An 18,945-nucleotide genomic window follows, 5' to 3' on the forward strand; every position below is an offset into this window, starting at 1 on the left:
TAGGTTTTAAATGAAAATAAATGGTGAAAGTTTTACGAATGTATAGTACTTAGGATGAAACTAATTAATGTTGTTAGCCATAAAAATTGGAGTGGGACATTTGAAATATTGAAAGTAAATTAAGGAAACTTCAAAAAGATTTTATTAATATTTATTTCTAGTGAAATGTGAACAAATCCAAAACTTAAATGACAACATTTATAAGTAAATAAAAAAATAGGATTCTAAATTAATAGAATAGATAATATTTATGTGTCATTTTATGATAAAAACTACAAAAATGTTATTAATGGATTTCCCATGTAAAACACACACACACCCATTTTACAATAGTTACAATAAGCCAAAAAAAAAAAAAAAAAACTGGCACGATAAGGAAAAAAACACACCCCTAAATAGGACATGCCCATTGGCTTTTACCATCACTAGGAAGTACAGTGTCCCCAACTGTATCAAGTAACAAATAACGAGATTTTCATACGAGTTACATTTCAGATTCTCTCATCTATCAATGAGAGCGACACATCGTAGATAACGTTTTCTTTCTAGCTAAAATACAAAAACGAAATTATTGAGTTCTCAAAGCTTCTCCTCTCTTCCTCCGCCCATCTCGGCTTTGCTTCCTCCGGTGAGGCGTTTAAAATGGCGGCAGCCTTACCTTTATCTCCGGTTAGCCATCAGTTATGTCGGAGAAGCAACAGGTTCTGGTACAACGCTTTGACTCCCAGGTTCTGTTCGCCGGTTTTCTCGACTACTTCTCCCTGTCTCATCGGCGTGAAAGGAATCGGCTCGTCGAGTCAGTTACGGCCACGCCACCCTCTGATCTCTTCAGCGGCTTCGACTGATTATCTATTGCATGACGTCGGAGCCACGGTGGCAGTTCTTGGTGGAGCCTACGCGCTTGTCTTACTCTTCGAGAGTCTCACGAAGCGAGACGTGATTCCACAGGTCTCTCTTTTAATCGCTTTTTAATGATCTAATTAAACTCTTGAAGTTCGAGTTATACTTTATTTTCTTGTTCTTGACCAAATTTATGGGACTTAAAACAATTTCAGATTAAAAACTATATGATCAAATATTTTTTTAATAAGAATCGGAGCTGAATGATTTATACAATATATTCATTTAAATTTTGAGGACAAAAACTAATGTTTCATTTCGTTATAGTGTTACAAAACTGATGTTGTAATACTTAGGAACAGGAACAACACTAGACTTTTTTTATTTTCTTGGTAAACAGTGATACCTAATAAGAAGAAACAATGGACTTTGATTCTCTAATAACTTTTCTATAATTCTTGAATTATTTTGGATTAAACAGAGATTGAGCAGAAAGCTTGTGCATATACTCTCAGGTCTGCTTTTCGTACTCTCGTGGCCAATCTTCAGGTATTCCTTTGCAGCAAACGAAACCTCTCTAAACCCTTTAAAACTTCAGCATCATGATTGCTTTTTTTCTTTCATGTTTAATTAAGTTTAGCGCATCAACGGAGGCTCGATACTTTGCTGCTTTTGTTCCGTTAGTGAATGGCCTAAGGCTTGTTGTCAATGGATTATCTGTCTCCCCTAACTCCACGCTAATCCAATCCGTCACTAGGGAAGGACGACCAGAGTAAGTTGTTGTTTTGTTCGTTCTCCAAACTCTGATGATTTTCAACAATCTTATGACCGACACACTTCTTGTTTTTTCCAACCAACCTGTCCCCCAGAGAGTTGCTTAAAGGTCCATTGTTCTACGTTCTAGCCCTTCTCGTTGCTGCGGTTTTCTTCTGGAGAGATTCTCCTACCGGTATGATCTCGCTGGCAATGATGTGTGGTGGCGACGGTAACATTTCTTATCTTTTGTTAATCTCTTTTGGGGGTGAAGAATCCATAATCATCATATTTATAACAAAACTTAATGTACTAAAATACTAGAAACTTTAAACTAATTCAAATATGATGATTACTAATAAACAATAATAATTATACACTAGGTTAAGATCCGTGCCTTGCGCGGGATGAACATTATATATATAAATTATTTTATATACTATATGTTTATAACATACTATGAAATAATAAATATATATTGAATAATTAAAAAGTCATTATCTACTACTTATATAATTAAATTGATGCGAACATATAAATAAATTTTATAAATCGAAAAAATATTTTTTTCTATTTGATATAATATATAATTAAATTTAAATGATAGTAACATATATATGGTATATTTTAATATTAATATTTATTAGATGATGTTTTTTGCTTATATTTTTTTATATCATTTGTATCTGTTATAGCAAAAAGTCTAAATTAGTGATAACAAAATTTTTACTGTGAGATTAATGGTTTAAGTAATTTATAATATTTTAAAAAATTAAGTTGTCAATATTTTTTCAAATTTTCTATCAAAAAAATGTTCAATGTAAATTTCAGAATTAAGATATTTATGTATTTTTATATGGCATATAGTTTAATTTAAAATGATACATATATTTATATATCTATTATAATTGATACTTATTAAATGAGACTTTCAACTTATATTATTTTTTAATTATTTGTATCATGTCATAACAAAAGTTTTAAATCATAGATCACAAAATTTGAATGTGAAACTTTTAACAGTTTTAGTAATTTATACTCGTTTTTAAAAAATTCAAAATATAATATATAATAATTTTTTTTAATTTTTATTATATGGTTACTATGATTGTTTAATTTATTTTAATATCTTAAAATTAAACAAATATAATTATAATACATACTTATTTTTATCAAATCTTTATTATTCAAAATCATTAATTGTCATATATACTTTAGCCACATTAGTCAATTACGTAATCTTATTTAAGGAAATAATGAAACACAGTAATAATGTATTTATTGTGGTTTAATAAAAAGCTTATTATATATTTAGATAGACCAATTTATTTCTCTAAGGATTCTAAGAATTATTCTAGTGATGATACGTGGATACAAAAAAATGTTGCAATGCTTCTCAAATAATATATAGGGGATTTTTGTCATCTATAATAGCTATCAGTTATAATTTTGTTAACTATATACACACATAAATATATTAACTTATTGCGAAAATGTATAATTTGTAGGAATAGCTGATATCATGGGACGTAAGTACGGATCATACAAGATACCTTACAACCCAAGAAAGAGCTTGGCGGGAAGCATCTCCATGTTCATATTCGGCTTCTTCATCTCCATCGGGTCAAAAAAGCACCAAACCCACAATTAGTGAATTATTCATTCATAACGTGTCTTCTTGATGAACAACTCTTTTTCCTACTAAACCAAAACGTTATTTCTTTTGTAATAATATGCAGATTACTTTACTATTACTCAAGCCTTGGGTATCTTCACATGAACTGGGAAACAACCTTTACGAGAGTCGCGATTGTCTCATTGGTCGCTACGTTGGTTGAGTCACTACCCATCACCGATCAAATAGACGACAACGTTTCGGTTCCTCTGGCTACTATTTTGGCTGCTTACCTAAGTTTTGGATATTAGACTCATCCCTCTCATAAACTGTATAAGTTGTATTTGTATGAAATACGACCTGGGAATGCAGCTACGAATATGCTACCAGTTGTATATATTTTACTATTACTGCTCAAAGATTCATAACTAATACAATTTCGGGTTATAAATTAAAAATGTAAAAACCCAGAAAATATAATAAAACTTATCTAAAGATTTACCTATAATAAAATTACTAAAAAATTAAAAATGTAAAAAACAAGAAAATATAATCAAAATAAAAAACAAGAAAATATAATAAAAATTATATCTTATCTAATAAAAATGTAATAACAAATCTTTAGATAAGTTTTATTATATTTTATAGGTTTTTACATTTTTAATTTATACATATATAATGTTGATGTTAAAAACACATCAAACTCATATATTTACAAAAAAAAAATAAAAAATTATATTTGGAAATTTAAGTTACTAATTTGTAGATAATATTATAAAAATTTTAATTTTTAGATTTTTTATATTTTTAATGGTAAAACCCGTCAACTATGTTTACTTAATGTAGAAACCCCTAAACTAAAAATTTACCGGTAGTAATGGTAGAGTTTAATTTATTAAATAAAATTAGTTTGGAGATTTTTTCGTTAAATACTTAGTTTGAGATTTTAACCCAAAACAAACTTAGTTGTGGAGTTTTAGCGTTAAAAATTCATTTTAAAAATATATAATTTTTTAGACTCAATAAATTTATAAATTTGTTTGGGCCCTAAACAGTGGCTTACTCTACCTATGCTATGGGTCGGGCCTGCTGAAGATATCACCCACAAAGAGCTTGGTATTATAAAGCTCACAGCACAGTTTGTGGCAGTTTTTGGGATGTACTTTCAGGGATGGTCTAAAGAATAGGGTGATAAATGACCCTAGGTTCGGGTTCCTCAATCCAACTGATAGCAGATACCGTTTCTGTTCTTCAATCTACCAGGCCCGGTAATGTTTTCTGCCGACTCGAACTATTCATTCAGAACATCTCTCGTCTTGTTTTCTCTCTTTTTTTTGTTTTTGTTCGTTTGACTTGTATCTATTTAGCATTCACGTATAGATGGCAATGATGGTTAAGTCATTTAACACTATTCGGTGAGAAGGCGGTGATGGGAGCAAGAGATGGAGAAGGCTTTACATGACAAGTGGTTTTCTTTCTCTGTAACGTCCAAAAACTAAACTGCATGTGTACTGACTTTTCTTTTCTTTTTCTTTCCTTTTAGAGATTTGAACAGACCAAACATGTTCAAACTCATTCTTTTGATGTTTTTTTTTACCATAACCACTTTGAACATTTCACTTCCACATTCTCACAACTTTTGACAGCACAATAAAAAGAGAGCAAATGCAAAAGCTTTGTCTATTTAAATATGCTTCAAACAAAATGTATTCCGAAAAACAAGAAGACATGTTTGATTTTGCTAGGCATTGCTCTCTTTGACAGCAAGAGGTTCATACCATTGAGGGCCAAAACCAGCAGCTTTTCTTGCTTCGGCATTAAAAGGCGGTTTCAACGGACCTCTAAAATGCTCTCTTACTACCGAATGAAACTTTTGGATTATCTCTTCACTGATATCATCTGCTTCTACGCTGTTGACGGTAACTTCAGGATTCTTGGACCGTGCACATAGATACTTGAACCATTTTACTCCAGCTGCACAGTGAGTGATTTCTTCAGGGTACACAACTCTCTCCAGTAAATCTGCTGTCTCGTTATCCCCTCCGTTCCTAAACCTCGATATCGTCGTGGGCAATACATCTAGCCCCCTAGCCTGCAAGTGGTACCAAAGAAACACCTCTAAAGACTATTCTTCACTTGCTAAGGAGCTAATGACACAATACTCTAATGAAACTTCACCTCGTGAACGCAATGCTCTATAGCCAAGCGAGCCAAGAGATCCTGAGAAGTAGCGGTTGCAGAGTCCCAAAGACCGTCATGGGCAGGGAATGCACCGTAACGAGAACCAATCTCCTCAAGCCGAGCTGCAAGCAGCGTGAAGTGACGGCCTTCGTCCTGAGCTACACGAACAAAGTCCGTAAAGAACTCTCTCGGCATCTTCTCTTGCTTGCCAAAACGAGCAATTATATCCTAAGCATTAACAATAATGCATAATCGTCAAACCCAAGTTTTCACTAAAACAAAAAAAAAAGAGACTTATACATCTTTCTAGCTTACCCATGATAAGTCAACAGCCCAGCTTTCAATATGAACAAGACTGTGAACAATAGCTTGCCTGCTCTGCAAGCTACCAGCTTTCCCCAGCTTTGGCATCAGACTCGGAGACACCAGTTTTACCTACAAGATTTTGGGTTTTCGTCTCAAGCAATTTTATAAACTAAACATAGACACGAGAAGGGGAGACAAGTACGTTGGTGAGACGAGCTGGCCTGTCCATGACGGGGAGATCGACGGTGGGATCGTACGGTTCGGAGATAGCGCCTTGGAGCCATTTGACTGCAATCGAATCTCCAAGCCGCGCTTTTTCGTATGGGTCGGCTGTGTTCAGAACTCTAATCGCCGATTCAATTAGGGTTTCGCTATCCATTCTCTCTCTCTTACTCGTTTGTTTTGCCGGCGGAGTTGAGATGGCCGACACGTGATGTAATTAACTTCTTGTATGTTTAAACATAATTCCACGCGCGAACGCAGAGAGTGGATCACACGTCCTTTAAATGACGTATATTTCAAGCGCGTGACTTTGTTTGGTTCTCTATACTTGATTTTAAAGTCAAAGTTAGGCATAGCTGGACCAAAGAGCAGATTACTGTAATAAATATTTCATTGTTTGTCGGATTAGACCCGATAATTAACTAGCAGCACTATTATATGCCTGTCGATGTAATTTTTGTTCAGGTTAAGGGTGACGCTTAGTGCAAGCACATACCAAAGAAGATGTGAAGAAACTCATCACTGCGGTTTCTTCTTGTTTGGACTTTCAAAACACCACTCAGATTCCCTCCTTTCTTTCTCCCAGACTCTAAAACCTTTTCTTTGTCTCAGTGAATCAAAAATCTTACTGTATTGTTGTAGTCCCCTATGTTTGTAAAATGTGCAATGCATTTTTTAACATAAAGTTACATGGTCTCCACTGTAAAACAGAGAACCAAAGAAGAAGGTGGATCAATGTTTCCTTGGGCCAAAAAAATTAAAAGCCTAACTAGTGAAACTGTCACATGCCCAAACGCAAACTTTAGTGAACCTTAGGGCCTGACTGGTTCAAACGCAGCGGTTGCGGTTGCGGCTGCGGGCGTTTGCGGATGCGGGTGGTTGCGGGTTTTAGCTGTTTTAAGAGATTTGTACGACTGGTTCTGCGGTTAGATATTGGTGCGTTTGCGGGATACTTATGACTGGTTAACTACCAAATACAACAGCGGTTAAATAATAAATTAACAATATTTACATTTTATATAATTATAAAAATATCAAAAATCATAATATTATAATAAATATGTAAATTATATTTTCAAAGTTATAGTTTTAAATTTTTAAAATTATAGAAAATATTTTTATTTTAAAATTTTATAATATTAATTAAAATATAATAGATATATTTTAGTATTTTTATAATTCCATTTTAAAAAATTTATTGAATATTTTTATTTTTGTATTTATATGGTTTTTAAAAAAAAAAAAAATTATCCTCCCGCAACCGCCCGCAACCGCAAACGCTAGCTGGAACCAGCTTTTGAATTTAAGAGGTTCGGAGCGGTTTGAAGCGATTTGTACCGGTTTATATGATTGTTTCGAAACGCTGTCAACCGCTACCAACCGCAAAAGCTGCGTTTGCGGGTGGTAGCGGGGAAACCAATCAAGCTCTTAGTGTGTCTGTCAAAGAAGAAGTGACTATTTGAATACAAAAAAACCTTAGCTAAAAAAAAGAAGAAAATAATACTAACCTTCACTGTTATAAATAAATACAGTATCTAACCAAAAAAAAAAAACTAATCTTACTATCAATGAGTATTACAAATACCAAAACCAGTCATCATCAAGACCGGTCTTCTTTGTGGTTACTACATTATGTCATCGCAGAATATCGATTAAACCTTGAGTATTCGCGTGTCAATTTTGATACGGTTGGAAATTTCTGACAAGTAAATTAAATTTACAAACAAGTCAAACACGTTTATTCGAGTTTTTTTTAAAGTATATACAACATTGGAAGTGAGAAATGGCTTCTGCAGACATTTATATTTCCCAGACGCCAATACAATTAAATGAGCAGTTGAACGCAATGAGTTCAAAAAAATTATCTATGTCACTCTCACAATCACAGCTAATTTTCACGGATACTAAACCTTATATGTTCATCAGGTGGGTACACCATTCTATTTTCATTATATCACTTCACAGTTACAGCTAATTTGGTCCGGACAATACTAAATACACAATTCTAATTTCATTATAATTATCTACTTTCACCAGCATCTCTTAAATAAGTATATGGGACAACATATCATGTTTTAAGCTTTCATCTAATTACTACGTTCAGCACATGGGTTTGGTTGCAACAATCGGTTATACTTATATGTTTTAAGACCAATCAACATGCCTTGTTTTAGTGAGCAGACACAGTCCAGAGTCCACAGTATGTTGACTTTGACTATTAAGTAGAGATAAAGAATGTAGTTGACCAAACAGTACAAACACCATTAAATTTTATTTAAGTTTTTGCATGCATTACTCTGTTTCCATATATATATATCATCTCCTTCTCTTCTCTCACTCACTCACTCCTGCATGCAGTGATTCAAGAAGAGCTATAATGTCTCTCTTCTCCTTTTCTCTTGGTTTAACAATCCTTGTGGTTATCGTCTCCGGTTTAGTTTTCACTCTCACTCGAAGGAACTCAAAGACGAAGAAACGGTTAAACCTCCCTCCAGGCCCACCGGGTTGGCCGGTAGTCGGTAACCTATTCCAGTTCGCGCGCTCAGGGAAACAGTTTTTCGAATACGCAGAGGAGCTCAAGAAAACCTACGGCCCGATCTTCACAGTCAGGATGGGTACTCGTACGATGATCATCCTCTCCGACGCCACGCTAGTCCACGAAGCTCTGATCCAGCGCGGATCTCTCTTCGCCACTCGACCCGCCGAGAATCCGACCCGAACGATCTTCAGCTGCGATAAATTCACCGTCAACGCGGCCAAATACGGCCCCGTGTGGAGGTCCCTGAGGAGGAACATGGTCCAGAACATGCTCTCCTCGACCCGCCTCAGGGAGTTCGGATCCGTTAGACGATCCGCCATGGATAAACTCATCGAACGGATCAAATCGGAAGGTAAAGAGCACGACGGTTTAATCTGGGTGCTTCGAAACGCGAGATTCGCCGCGTTTTGCATTCTGTTAGAGATGTGTTTCGGAATCGCGATGGATGAGGAGTCGATCGAGAAGATGGACGAGATGATGAAGACGGTGCTGATGACGGTGGATCCGCGAATCGACGATTACCTCCCGATCCTCGCTCCGTTCTTCTCCAAAGAGAGGAAACGAGCTCTCGAAGTCCGCCGCGAGCAGGTCGATCTCGTCGTGAGCCTCATCGAGAAGCGACGGAGAGCGATTCGGAATAAAACGGCGCCGTCTTTCTCTTACCTCGACACGCTCTTCGATTTGAAAGTAGAAGGACGCGAAACGGCGCCATCTAACGAAGAGATCGTGACTCTCTGCTCGGAGTTTCTCAACGGGGGCACGGACACGACGGGGACGGCGATCGAGTGGGGGATCGCGCAGCTGATCGCGAATCCCGAGATTCAATCTCGGCTCTACGATGAGATTAGATCGACGGCTGGAGATCGTCGGATCGAGGAGGGTGACGTGGATAAAATGGTCTTTTTGCAAGCCTTCGTTAAGGAGCTTCTCCGGAAACATCCTCCGACTTATTTCTCGCTGACGCACGCGGTCATGGAAACGACGTCGCTTGGCGGTTATGATGTTCCCGCGGGCGTTAACGTCGAGGTTTATATTCCCGGTATAAGCGAGGACCCGAGAATCTGGTCTAATCCTAAGAAGTTTGATCCGGACCGGTTTATATCGGGTAAAGAAGATGCTGACATAACCGGGATTAGTGGAGTGAAGATGATTCCGTTTGGTGTTGGCCGTCGGATCTGTCCTGGGCTTGGAATGGCGACCGTACACGTGCACCTCATGCTTGCGAGGATGGTTCAAGAGTTTGAGTGGACCGCTTATCCGACCGGAAGCGAGATTGACTTCGCCGGTAAAACGGAGTTCACAGTGGTGATGAAGAATCCATTGAGAGCCATGGTTAAACCAAGGGTTTAATTTTTTAAAGTTATCTACTTTCACGTATTTTAATTTTATCTTTATATTATAAATTTTCTAATTATCCAATAATGGTTACAAGAAGCTTCTGTTAAAAATATTTAAATAACAAACTTATGATCCAAGAGATTGATTAATAGTAGTTGATACTTGATTGTTAAACCCATTTACAACCATTTTAATTTTTTAATAATCTTAGAAGCTTCCGTTAACTATATTTAACTAAGAAAACTTAAGGTCAGCATTGATTAATAATATTAGTTATATATCAAAAAACCTTCGAAAGGAATAAAATATTCTAAACCCATTTACAAATCCCTAGCGTAGAGAAACTATATATACACATAAGCAGAAGCTACAGAGACTATTATGCTTCAAAAAGAAGCAAGCCTTTTAATTCAATCCAAGTAAGCTTGTTTAATTTTCTGTCATTACCAAATATTATCAGTTCAAGAAAAGGGATGCATCAGCCACCTCGCCGCTTGAATCAGCTACTACTTTCACGGCTTGTGCAATCCTACGAGCCAGCATGGCTTTGTAAACAGCCAAATCTGCATTCTCTGCAAGAACCTGAGCTCTTCTTCTTTTGGCCATGGCAATCTCCATAGATGTATCAGCCAAGGCTTTGGCTTTTTCCACTCTAAGAAAAACGTTTTGTCCCTCCCAAGCTTCCAGTTTAGCCGCCTTTACAGACACTGTCCAAGTTAAACGGTCCACATAAATTCAGATCTTATTTAGATCTCTATCTCAATAAAAGTGCACAACTTTCTCTATCCTCTCTAATCTCTATCTCAGGTGTATATACTACTCATCATTTTTAAGTACTCAGCAAAACCAATATAACACAACACTAACCACCACAAAACATATATGATCTACTTAAAAAACTCTGACTTGTAATGTATAAGGAAGGAACATACCGAGACTTGACTGTTTGGATTTGCCATGGAGTTGACTCCCCTGTCTTTTGAAAGATCTTCTCTTCCGAAACACAGGTTTGAAAAATAGAGGAGTCTTCTTAACTTGATGACCCTGTTTACATAACAAACATAACTTTTGTAACACTGATGGAAAAATAAAGAACACTGGTCTAAGTATATACAAGAACATGATTTTTTACCTGGAAAACTCTGAGGAGTGGTGCTTTCCTCTGCTTCCTTTTCCTCGCCCAGTAATCATACACAGCTTCAACCACATCTTGCCTACCCAAATACGAAAGACTAGCTACACTAGCTGCTTTCTCATCCAAGAGATCATCGGCAGGGTTATGGAAGTAGTACTTTTCAAACCCATCAATCATCAGTTCAAAAGTATCTTGATGAAGTTGTTGAGACTTCTTCTCATCTTCTCCACCAAGCATTGCCTCATTCTGCCTCTCCAGCCACTCTTCATCTTCAGAATCCATGTCATAGATGGCAGTGCTTCGAGCCATGGCCCTTGAAACCTCATCTTCTTTCACAGATATATATGGAACCGGCATAGAAAATGAAGGCAAAGCATCAATATTCTCTGCATAGCCACACACTTCTGTTACTCCAGGTATATGAATGACTTTCGCACTCTGTTCCAACACATTCCGTTCATAGCACTCTTTATAAATCTCCTTGAAACCGAGCCAATCTCGTCTCTCGCAAAACTCAAGCTTCCAACCATTGTCCCCTACCCACACTACAGAATGTGTGAACCTGTTGCACGAGCAAGGTCTCATAGTCTTCCTCGCCTTGAGCTTATATCTGATTTCCCCATCCTTCTTGATAACAACGAACCACTCCTTTGAAGAAACGAACTCCAACACGGCACTGAAACCTTCTTCTCTGGTGCATCTGTCTGAACCCAAAACCAAAATATTCACAGAACAACGTAGAGAATCAATCTCCTCTTTTGTCAACGGTTTTGGAACGACACTAATCTCATTTGAGTTGTTTAGCACCGAACTTCTAAGCCTTCTCGTAGATACTGCTGCTGCTGATGTCCTGTTTCTCCATGATAATTCGAAAACAGACGTTCCATTGTACAACTTGTGTCCGCTATGCGAAAGATTCCTCACTCTCCTCCTTCTTAAGGATCTTCTCCTCTTCTGGATACTGTGAAACCCTAAATTGCCTTTATACTGAACATTTGAGGCTCTCCTCGGATGACAAGGTGGAGATGAAACTAACTCAGACTCTGAATCAGTTTCTTCAACAACTGGATTGTTTAGCAAATAAAGAGATCTCTTCACGAAAGCAAAGGAGCGGGGCGCATCTCTGAGAAACAGAGTCAAATGCATATCCATGAAAAATCGAGGAATGGCAGCAAAATCAGCTGACAAGAGAGGAAGACAATCCACGCCACCAAAGAACTTGCATACACCCCTTGAGCTAAGGGAAGTAGGCTCCTGAAACATTAAAGATCCTAACTTTATATCATCACTACCAACATAAACACTAAAGATCCTAACTTTATATCAACATGCTATTAACTTAGTTACTTACCTCAAGAAACCTCACGCCATGATCTGCAAAGTCGTCGTTGATAGGTTGAGACAAGAAGAAAGACGCAAGCGTACGCAGACTCAGCTCTTCCCTCCTCAAGTACCTCATCACCAAACCGAAAACAGTCGACAACCAGCAATCCCCACAAGACCAATCTACTGTAAGAGCAATCACAGGACCACAAAGTCGTCTTGTCCGCCTGCGATAAAACTTGAGGTCTGAACTACCACCACTTGATTGGTCACAAAGTCTCTTCCTTTTTCTATTATATACAATCCCAAACTTAGTATCAACACTCTTCCCATCTCCGACAGCTTCAGTTCTCACTCTCCTCCGTTTCACGACGGTAAAGTCTTCTCCTTTGTCGTGTTGTTGCTTCTCAGCGAAGACTTTGCCCCCTTTGCAGTCCCAATCTGGATCCACAGCGTCATGGGCCCGCTTGGCCTTGGGCTCGTCGTTATTGGGCCAAATCCGGCGACCCGAGCGGAGGACCCGAGCTCCGTCCGCGGCTTTAACCACCCCGAATACCCTCGTGGTGCGTCTCATACCCACTGAAGGCATCTAAACGACAGCGTTTCACTCAAATAGGCTCTGACTTGTTGTTACTCGGTCGATCTATCTTCTCGGAGGACCCCCGAATCCGATTTCGAATCGAGTAGATCTACGGAGATCGAAGAAAGTTTGAGAAACTCGATCGAGATCTGTTCATGGGTCGTTGATTCAAGAATCAAGTAGACATGGTGGAGAGATGAGGAAGTTTTGAGAAGTTTCTCGTTTGGAGAAGGAAGAGAGGGAACTGAGGAGGCTGCTATCTAGGGTTTATGATCGAAGGAGATTATCATTTCGAGGGGTAGATTGGGTCGTGGCCGTTGGATGATTGAAACGACGGTTCGGATTGATTCGGCTTCGGTGGGTCCCGGAAGGCTATATTTATTTGTTTTTTGCATACGTAGGCGGCGTATTTTTTGGGTTTACACGAATATCTAAAACAATTGAATTTAAAACGGAGTGGGCCGAAAATTTCAAAAGGCAAGATGTTAATTGACAGAACTACCCTTGTCTTTAAAGCGGAAGGTGTCGGAACTACACTTGTTTAAGACGACACTGAGATGTGAGAAGAAGAGGAGGATTACAAGACCAAACACAATGTCTATTTTAAAAAGCAAAAGGGTTGTTTAGAGATTAGATTTATTGACTTTGTATTACATATGATTTCTATTTTATTTGGGAATCTCTGCTAAAACAGAGTTATTATAACATGTAGGATGCTTTTATTGCTTGTTATATTTAGGCCTTGGCGGTTTCAGCCTCATCAGCTCCCCAGAAACTTGTTTTCTTTCCTGTCTTTGAGACTGTCTGAAGAACAGCTTCTGGCTCCACGTTGCCTTTCACTGTTACCTTCTGTTCTTTCAGATCCACATCAAATGACTCCACACCTACCAATACAATATTCGTTGTTTGTTTTGTTTACACATAAAAATCAATGAGATGAGAAAGCAAATATATACAACCATAAATAAGATATATGCAAATTAATGAAACCAGAGAGTTTGTAACATAATGCAAAGTTATCTGAGACTAACCTTGCATTTTGCCTAAGACTCTCTTCACAGCTCCCACGCATCCCTCACATGGCATAGCCACCTTTAGAACCACAGTCTACTCGGGTAACGTACCAAAAAAAAAATTTTGAAGTTAAAATTCTGGAAAGATTTATCAAAGTGGATTTGTCAAGATGTAAAAGAATCTTGAAACACTGTCCCGTTAATTGCTTTGAAACACCATGTCCTAATCAAATTCCTCAAATCATCTCACAGAAACAAACTACTTCCTCCATACAAAAAAAAAAAAATCAGCTAGATTGACCTAGACAAAGACAGATCAACCCTTTTCAACAACAATTTTACATGATTCATGGTCTTATATGATCCTTGCTATCATCACCAGTTTGATAAAATGGGAAACTACTGACACCAATGTTTTTAATATATTTAACTACAGATCTCTCGCTGAACTGATTCATACATCATAAAACCAGATTACAAAGCATCAACAAACCATAACTCAAACCAAAGTCAGATTCAAGTACCTGAGACATACTTAAAAATAAATAAAAAAGTACCTGAGACATATTTCTTCTCTTTTTCCTTCCTATATGTAAAAGTTTCAACCACAGCGGAGAAAATTTTGTAAAAGAAAAGAGATGCTTCTGGAGCTTTTTAAACGAATGCAGCTTTGACCAATTCAACGAATATATTCTTAGCTTTTTTTTTCCATTGTGAGGTCACCCGAAGATATTCTTATTTAATCAAATCATACTAGACCAACTATTCAACAAAAAAAAAATAACGGATGCATGACCTTGATGGACGGGTAACTAGAAAACATCAAAGCCACTGAATCCACGGCAGATAAAATTGTACGGCAGCAAATTATCGTAATGTCATCTTTCAAACACATTTCAAAGTCTGAAACTTTACAAAAAAAAAAAAGAGAATATTTACAACGAGTTTTTTTTTGACATGTTTGTTCAATGTCATTACATTAAGACCAACATTTCATGTTTCTGTCGAAGATTCCTTTGCCGTAAGTCGAAAAGATCATCTCTTTAAGGAGAGGATACTGAAGCAGAACAAACAACAGCGCCGGGTAACAAGCGAGAAGTATCGTCGGAGGAACTATCCATTTCTCGTCATCAAACATCGTAAACAGCGCCGAGGAGAACGCTATAAGCATCGCCGCGATGGAGACGAACAGTATCGAGAGTCCGGCGATCATCTTCGTCGGCAGCGAGACCAAGAAATCGTCGAATGAGTATCTCGCCGTGAGTATCCCGAGGAATATGAGAACAGAGGTGCACGAGGCGAAGCACGAGACCAAGTCGGAGACGACGAACGTGACGAATTGTCGGTCTTTTAGATGAAAGGGGATACCTTTTTTATTGTCGTCAGTGCCGCCGGGAACGGTGAAGACCGCCGCGAAAGTTACCGTGACGATGAGAGCCGCGACTAAGCTGCACGACATCGCCGTGTCTTTCATCCATTTCTCTGCCTCTTTGCGTAATGCTTCGTGCTCCTTTGTGAATATCTCGCTCGGTGTTTGCTCTTCCGTGTTCACTCTCTCCTTCTCTATCTCCGGTGCGATCCTCTCAACCTCCTGCGTGATCGAAGTATTGATTTTTAGACATCTGTTGCTAAGAGAAAAGAGGGTGAGCAAAAAAAACCCAACCAAACCAAACTGATCCAACCGAACTCAAACCGATCCAAACTAAACCAAATATATGTCTAATCCATTTAGTTCAAAATTTTACCAACCCAAATGGTTCGGTTTGGTTTGGTTTTAAACCGAACCAAACCGAAACACTGAAGTGTTTTTTAATTAGATTAATTAAATATACTAATAATATTAAGATTTAATATATTTAACCATTTAGCTTACACAACTAAACAAAATTTTATATATTTTACTTTTAAATGAATAAAATAAGCACAACTAAAAATAAAATAAAATAAAATAAGATAAATCTCATACATTAATATCAAAACGGAAAATTATTTTATGATATTTATATTAGGTTTGAAGATAATAATATAAAATTATTGAATTACATTTTTTACATAATGTTTGGTTTTACATTTAAATATGAAGGAAATAATAATTTAGTATCAAATGATGGTTTGTATATGTTTTTATAAATAATATTTTTGTAATTGAACTAGAACAAAACTAAAAAGCTAACTCGGTTGAATTGAAAAAAACAAAAAAAACCAAATTAAACCGAACCAAACACAAACTAAACTGAACACAAACCAAACAGAAGTAAAACCGAACCAAACCGAACATAAACCGAACCATACTAATTTGGGTTGACTTTGGTTCAAGATTTTTTAAACCAAACCGAACCCGTAATTAAACCGAAATGCCCAATCAGAGAGAAACATAGCAAAACTGAGAAAACAGAAGAAAACAAAGAAAAACATAGAGAAACAGAGCAAACAAAGTGAAACATAGCAAACCTTGAACCATTGTAACTCGCGTTGCATCTGCAAAGTCGCACCAACGACGTTAGAGAGCTTAGAAGGAGGGGAAGGATAGCCGGCGAGATGAAGCACACCATTCCCATAACAGTCTTTATCAGCGAGCAACAGGTGTTTCCTGTCGTCCAGACCGTAAAGGAGACTAAACACCTTCTCTTGTCTGAACTCGACAGCCAAAAGAAACAGAGTACTGCTCGAGCTAGTCCTCGTGGACCATAGAAGCTCGGAGTTGTTCTTAATCATCTCCACCAGGAAATCAACATTCCCAAATCTTACTGCAAAGAGTAAAGCCTCGTCCACTGTCTCAGAACGTTCATTCAGTCCCATAGCTAGTGTTTCCTCTGATATTCCTAGTAGAAGCTTCTTGGCTTGTAGATGCATCACCTTCATTCTGTACACTTCATCTATTCCTGAACCATCTCTCAACTCAAATTAAAATTTCATGTAATCTCTACCAAACAACATTATCATCTAGGAAAAAATAAACAAAAAAGTATCTAATGGTTAAAAGCCTAAAACTCTTAGATCAACTAGTAGAGATTAAGAGAAACATAGGTTCAATTTGATTTCCTTTGGGGAAATAGTTTTAAGAATAGTTAATTTAACATGGGGTTGACTTTGTCTTAGGAGATGTATGAAACTTCGTACTTAAAACTAGAGGGTGGGACGGATCTGGATCCGCCAGATCGGAATGGATCCTAGATCGGATACCGGATATTAAGTTTCAAGCCTACTTAAAACCTCTTAATCATCAAAAATGTAGAGAAGCCTAATACTTACCCGTCCATTTGGTGAATAATTTGTGCAGTTTCCCCATTAGAGTATCTAAAAAACCAAGAGAAATAAAATCAAATTTTCGCACTTTTTTTAAGGGAATATATAGACATTGATGATGTATATAGAAAAGTACTATGTTGATCTTTGCTTGAACGTGAAGCCTCTGGAAGAGTCGGCAGCTTTACTTCTAACCCTAATAGATGATAAAAGTAAATATCATTTTCTAAAAGCATTTTTGGAACTTTGTTATTTAAAAGTCTTAGATTGGTACGAACAAGAGTAGATGAAGCGTTCCAACGGTCCGAGATAACAGCCACCAGGAAAAAGATCAGGCTTGGAAGCCAAGACAATGATGGGAATTGACTCTATTTGCAAATGTTTTGTGACGGCCAAGCGTCTACACATGCTGAACAGATCCAACGCAATGTCTAATTGAATAAAGAAAAAAAAATCAAGAAAATTATCATTAAAACATGCCTAAAACATGTGTTGCTTGAAACCCAAGAAATCGCTTACCAAGCATTTTATAAAAGATGGCGTTGAGGAAGAGCAAGGAACCATGATACCCATCTTCATCAAGCAACACTTGTACAGGAGTTCTAGTGTAAAGATACCTAGCCATCTCCATCTGCGTGTTCTCAACCGCAACCACAACAGGAATCTGCCCATTGTTTCCAGGAATCTCTAGCAGCTTAGGGTTCTTGGCGATCAAGACTTCAGCAATCTCCATGTTTCCACTGACCGCAACGACGGTGAGAGGAGTGTGGTAGGAAGCGTTCTGGCTCATCTTGGGAAGCATTTGTTCAGGTGTCATACGACGCAGAAGCTCTTTAACAATCTCTGGTTTGCCACACGCGCATGCTTTCAACAAAGGCGTCTCGTAAAAGTTTATCCATTCATCTACTGCGTCTGGACGCTGGTTCAAGAAGTCCTTGACGGCTTCTACACGACCTTGGCTTATTCCTTGACTAAGTTGTATGTAGTCATAGTATACATTTGTATTCTTCCCTACATCATCAACAAGATATCAATAAACACAATAAACATTTATTTGCATCTAGAGATCATGTTATGGCAGGATCGTTTATTTATAGTAAAGGTTTTACATAATTTTTTTCCAACAAATTTAGAGGTTTTATATAAATGTAAAACCTCTAAATATATATGTAAAAAAAAATCTAAAAATTTGGAGGCTGTAGACCAATGCTTCACTAGTCTATGCTCATGACCGGTCATGTGCTATGCAAATAACTTACCGTGAAGCCGAGATGCGGAAAGAGCTGATTCGATGAATGGAGTCTGGATATTTAAGTGATCATTTGGAGCTTCATCTTCAGGAGCTTCTTTTATAGGAGTGAAACTATCTCCTAAGCCACCTTGAGGAACCTTTGTGTTAGCGAATTTGAAAGGGCTCCTTCTAAATGTCTCCTTTAAACCAGCTGAATCTAAGTAATTAGAACCCATTGCCATAATTAAGTTTTCTTTGACAAACTCTAAACAAATTGAAGTATAAGAAACAAGAACGGAAATGGTAATAGGATATATATAAATGCGTTTATGTCGTTGTCTGTACGTACATGCAAAGCATAACAGTAACATAAAAGCTTTGGTGTTTTTCTGTCCTATTCTTTGATTGATCTTACATAAGAATATATGCTTTGCTTCGCTACTCATTATTTTATTTCGAAAGCTGTGCTTTTCTGGTTGAAAGACAAATAAAGGTTCTTCCTTATGAAATTATTAATTTGAAATATGACTCACGTGTACGTTTTGCTGTTAATACATTTAATTAGTAATTAATGAAAGATTGCTTTTATAATGGAAAGAAAAATATACATCTCCTTTGTTTTC

The 18,945-nt window shown here is 37.3% G+C and overlaps 6 protein-coding genes and 1 long non-coding RNA gene across 7 annotated transcripts; 3 read left to right on the forward strand and 4 right to left on the reverse strand.

Annotated features, from left to right (window-relative positions):
* The first annotated feature begins 16 nt into the window (after positions 1 to 16).
* On the forward strand, positions 17 to 3,659 carry LOC103855573 (phytol kinase 1, chloroplastic). The gene is made up of 6 exons (XM_009132579.3): positions 17 to 948; positions 1,322 to 1,389; positions 1,481 to 1,612; positions 1,710 to 1,825; positions 3,102 to 3,216; positions 3,333 to 3,659. Exons 1-6 carry the CDS (start codon positions 643 to 645, stop codon positions 3,517 to 3,519), a joined length of 924 nt encoding a protein of 307 aa, XP_009130827.1. The 5' UTR covers positions 17 to 642; the 3' UTR covers positions 3,520 to 3,659.
* A 1,200-nt stretch (positions 3,660 to 4,859) lies between these two features.
* On the reverse strand, positions 4,860 to 6,196 carry LOC103855574 (uncharacterized protein HI_0077). The gene is made up of 4 exons (XM_009132580.2): positions 5,898 to 6,196; positions 5,705 to 5,824; positions 5,387 to 5,617; positions 4,860 to 5,300 (listed from the first exon to the last, which is right to left on the reverse strand). Exons 1-4 carry the CDS (start codon positions 6,072 to 6,074, stop codon positions 4,950 to 4,952), a joined length of 879 nt encoding a protein of 292 aa, XP_009130828.1. The 5' UTR covers positions 6,075 to 6,196; the 3' UTR covers positions 4,860 to 4,949.
* A 1,031-nt stretch (positions 6,197 to 7,227) lies between these two features.
* Positions 7,228 to 9,970, forward strand: LOC103855577 (cytochrome P450 77A4). Its single transcript, XM_009132581.3, has one exon. The coding sequence runs from the start codon at positions 8,205 to 8,207 to the stop codon at positions 9,804 to 9,806; it is 1,602 nt and encodes a 533-aa protein (XP_009130829.1). The 5' UTR covers positions 7,228 to 8,204; the 3' UTR covers positions 9,807 to 9,970.
* A 76-nt stretch (positions 9,971 to 10,046) lies between these two features.
* On the reverse strand, positions 10,047 to 13,078 carry LOC103855578. Its single transcript, XM_009132582.3, has 4 exons — positions 12,281 to 13,078; positions 10,927 to 12,183; positions 10,727 to 10,838; positions 10,047 to 10,501 (listed from the first exon to the last, which is right to left on the reverse strand). Exons 1-4 carry the CDS (start codon positions 12,839 to 12,841, stop codon positions 10,251 to 10,253), a joined length of 2,181 nt encoding a protein of 726 aa, XP_009130830.1. The 5' UTR covers positions 12,842 to 13,078; the 3' UTR covers positions 10,047 to 10,250.
* A 66-nt stretch (positions 13,079 to 13,144) lies between these two features.
* On the forward strand, positions 13,145 to 13,641 carry LOC117133084. The gene is made up of 2 exons (XR_004456927.1): positions 13,145 to 13,354; positions 13,397 to 13,641. It is a non-coding gene; the product is annotated as an uncharacterized LOC117133084 (long non-coding RNA).
* Positions 13,393 to 14,546, reverse strand: LOC103855579 (copper transport protein ATX1). The gene is made up of 3 exons (XM_009132584.3): positions 14,403 to 14,546; positions 13,864 to 13,939; positions 13,393 to 13,716 (listed from the first exon to the last, which is right to left on the reverse strand). The coding sequence occupies exons 1-3, from the start codon at positions 14,409 to 14,411 to the stop codon at positions 13,568 to 13,570; spliced, it is 234 nt and encodes a 77-aa protein (XP_009130832.1). The 5' UTR covers positions 14,412 to 14,546; the 3' UTR covers positions 13,393 to 13,567.
* A 135-nt stretch (positions 14,547 to 14,681) lies between these two features.
* Positions 14,682 to 18,829, reverse strand: LOC103855580. The gene is made up of 7 exons (XM_009132585.3): positions 18,351 to 18,829; positions 17,611 to 18,102; positions 17,370 to 17,522; positions 17,228 to 17,287; positions 17,098 to 17,142; positions 16,297 to 16,727; positions 14,682 to 15,436 (listed from the first exon to the last, which is right to left on the reverse strand). Exons 1-7 carry the CDS (start codon positions 18,766 to 18,768, stop codon positions 14,825 to 14,827), a joined length of 2,211 nt encoding a protein of 736 aa, XP_009130833.2. The 5' UTR covers positions 18,769 to 18,829; the 3' UTR covers positions 14,682 to 14,824.
* Between the last annotated feature and the right edge of the window lie 116 nt (positions 18,830 to 18,945).

The sequence above is a fragment of the Brassica rapa genome, chromosome A03 (assembly GCF_000309985.2).
Source record: "Brassica rapa cultivar Chiifu-401-42 chromosome A03, CAAS_Brap_v3.01, whole genome shotgun sequence".
Lineage (NCBI taxonomy): Eukaryota > Viridiplantae > Streptophyta > Magnoliopsida > Brassicales > Brassicaceae > Brassica > Brassica rapa.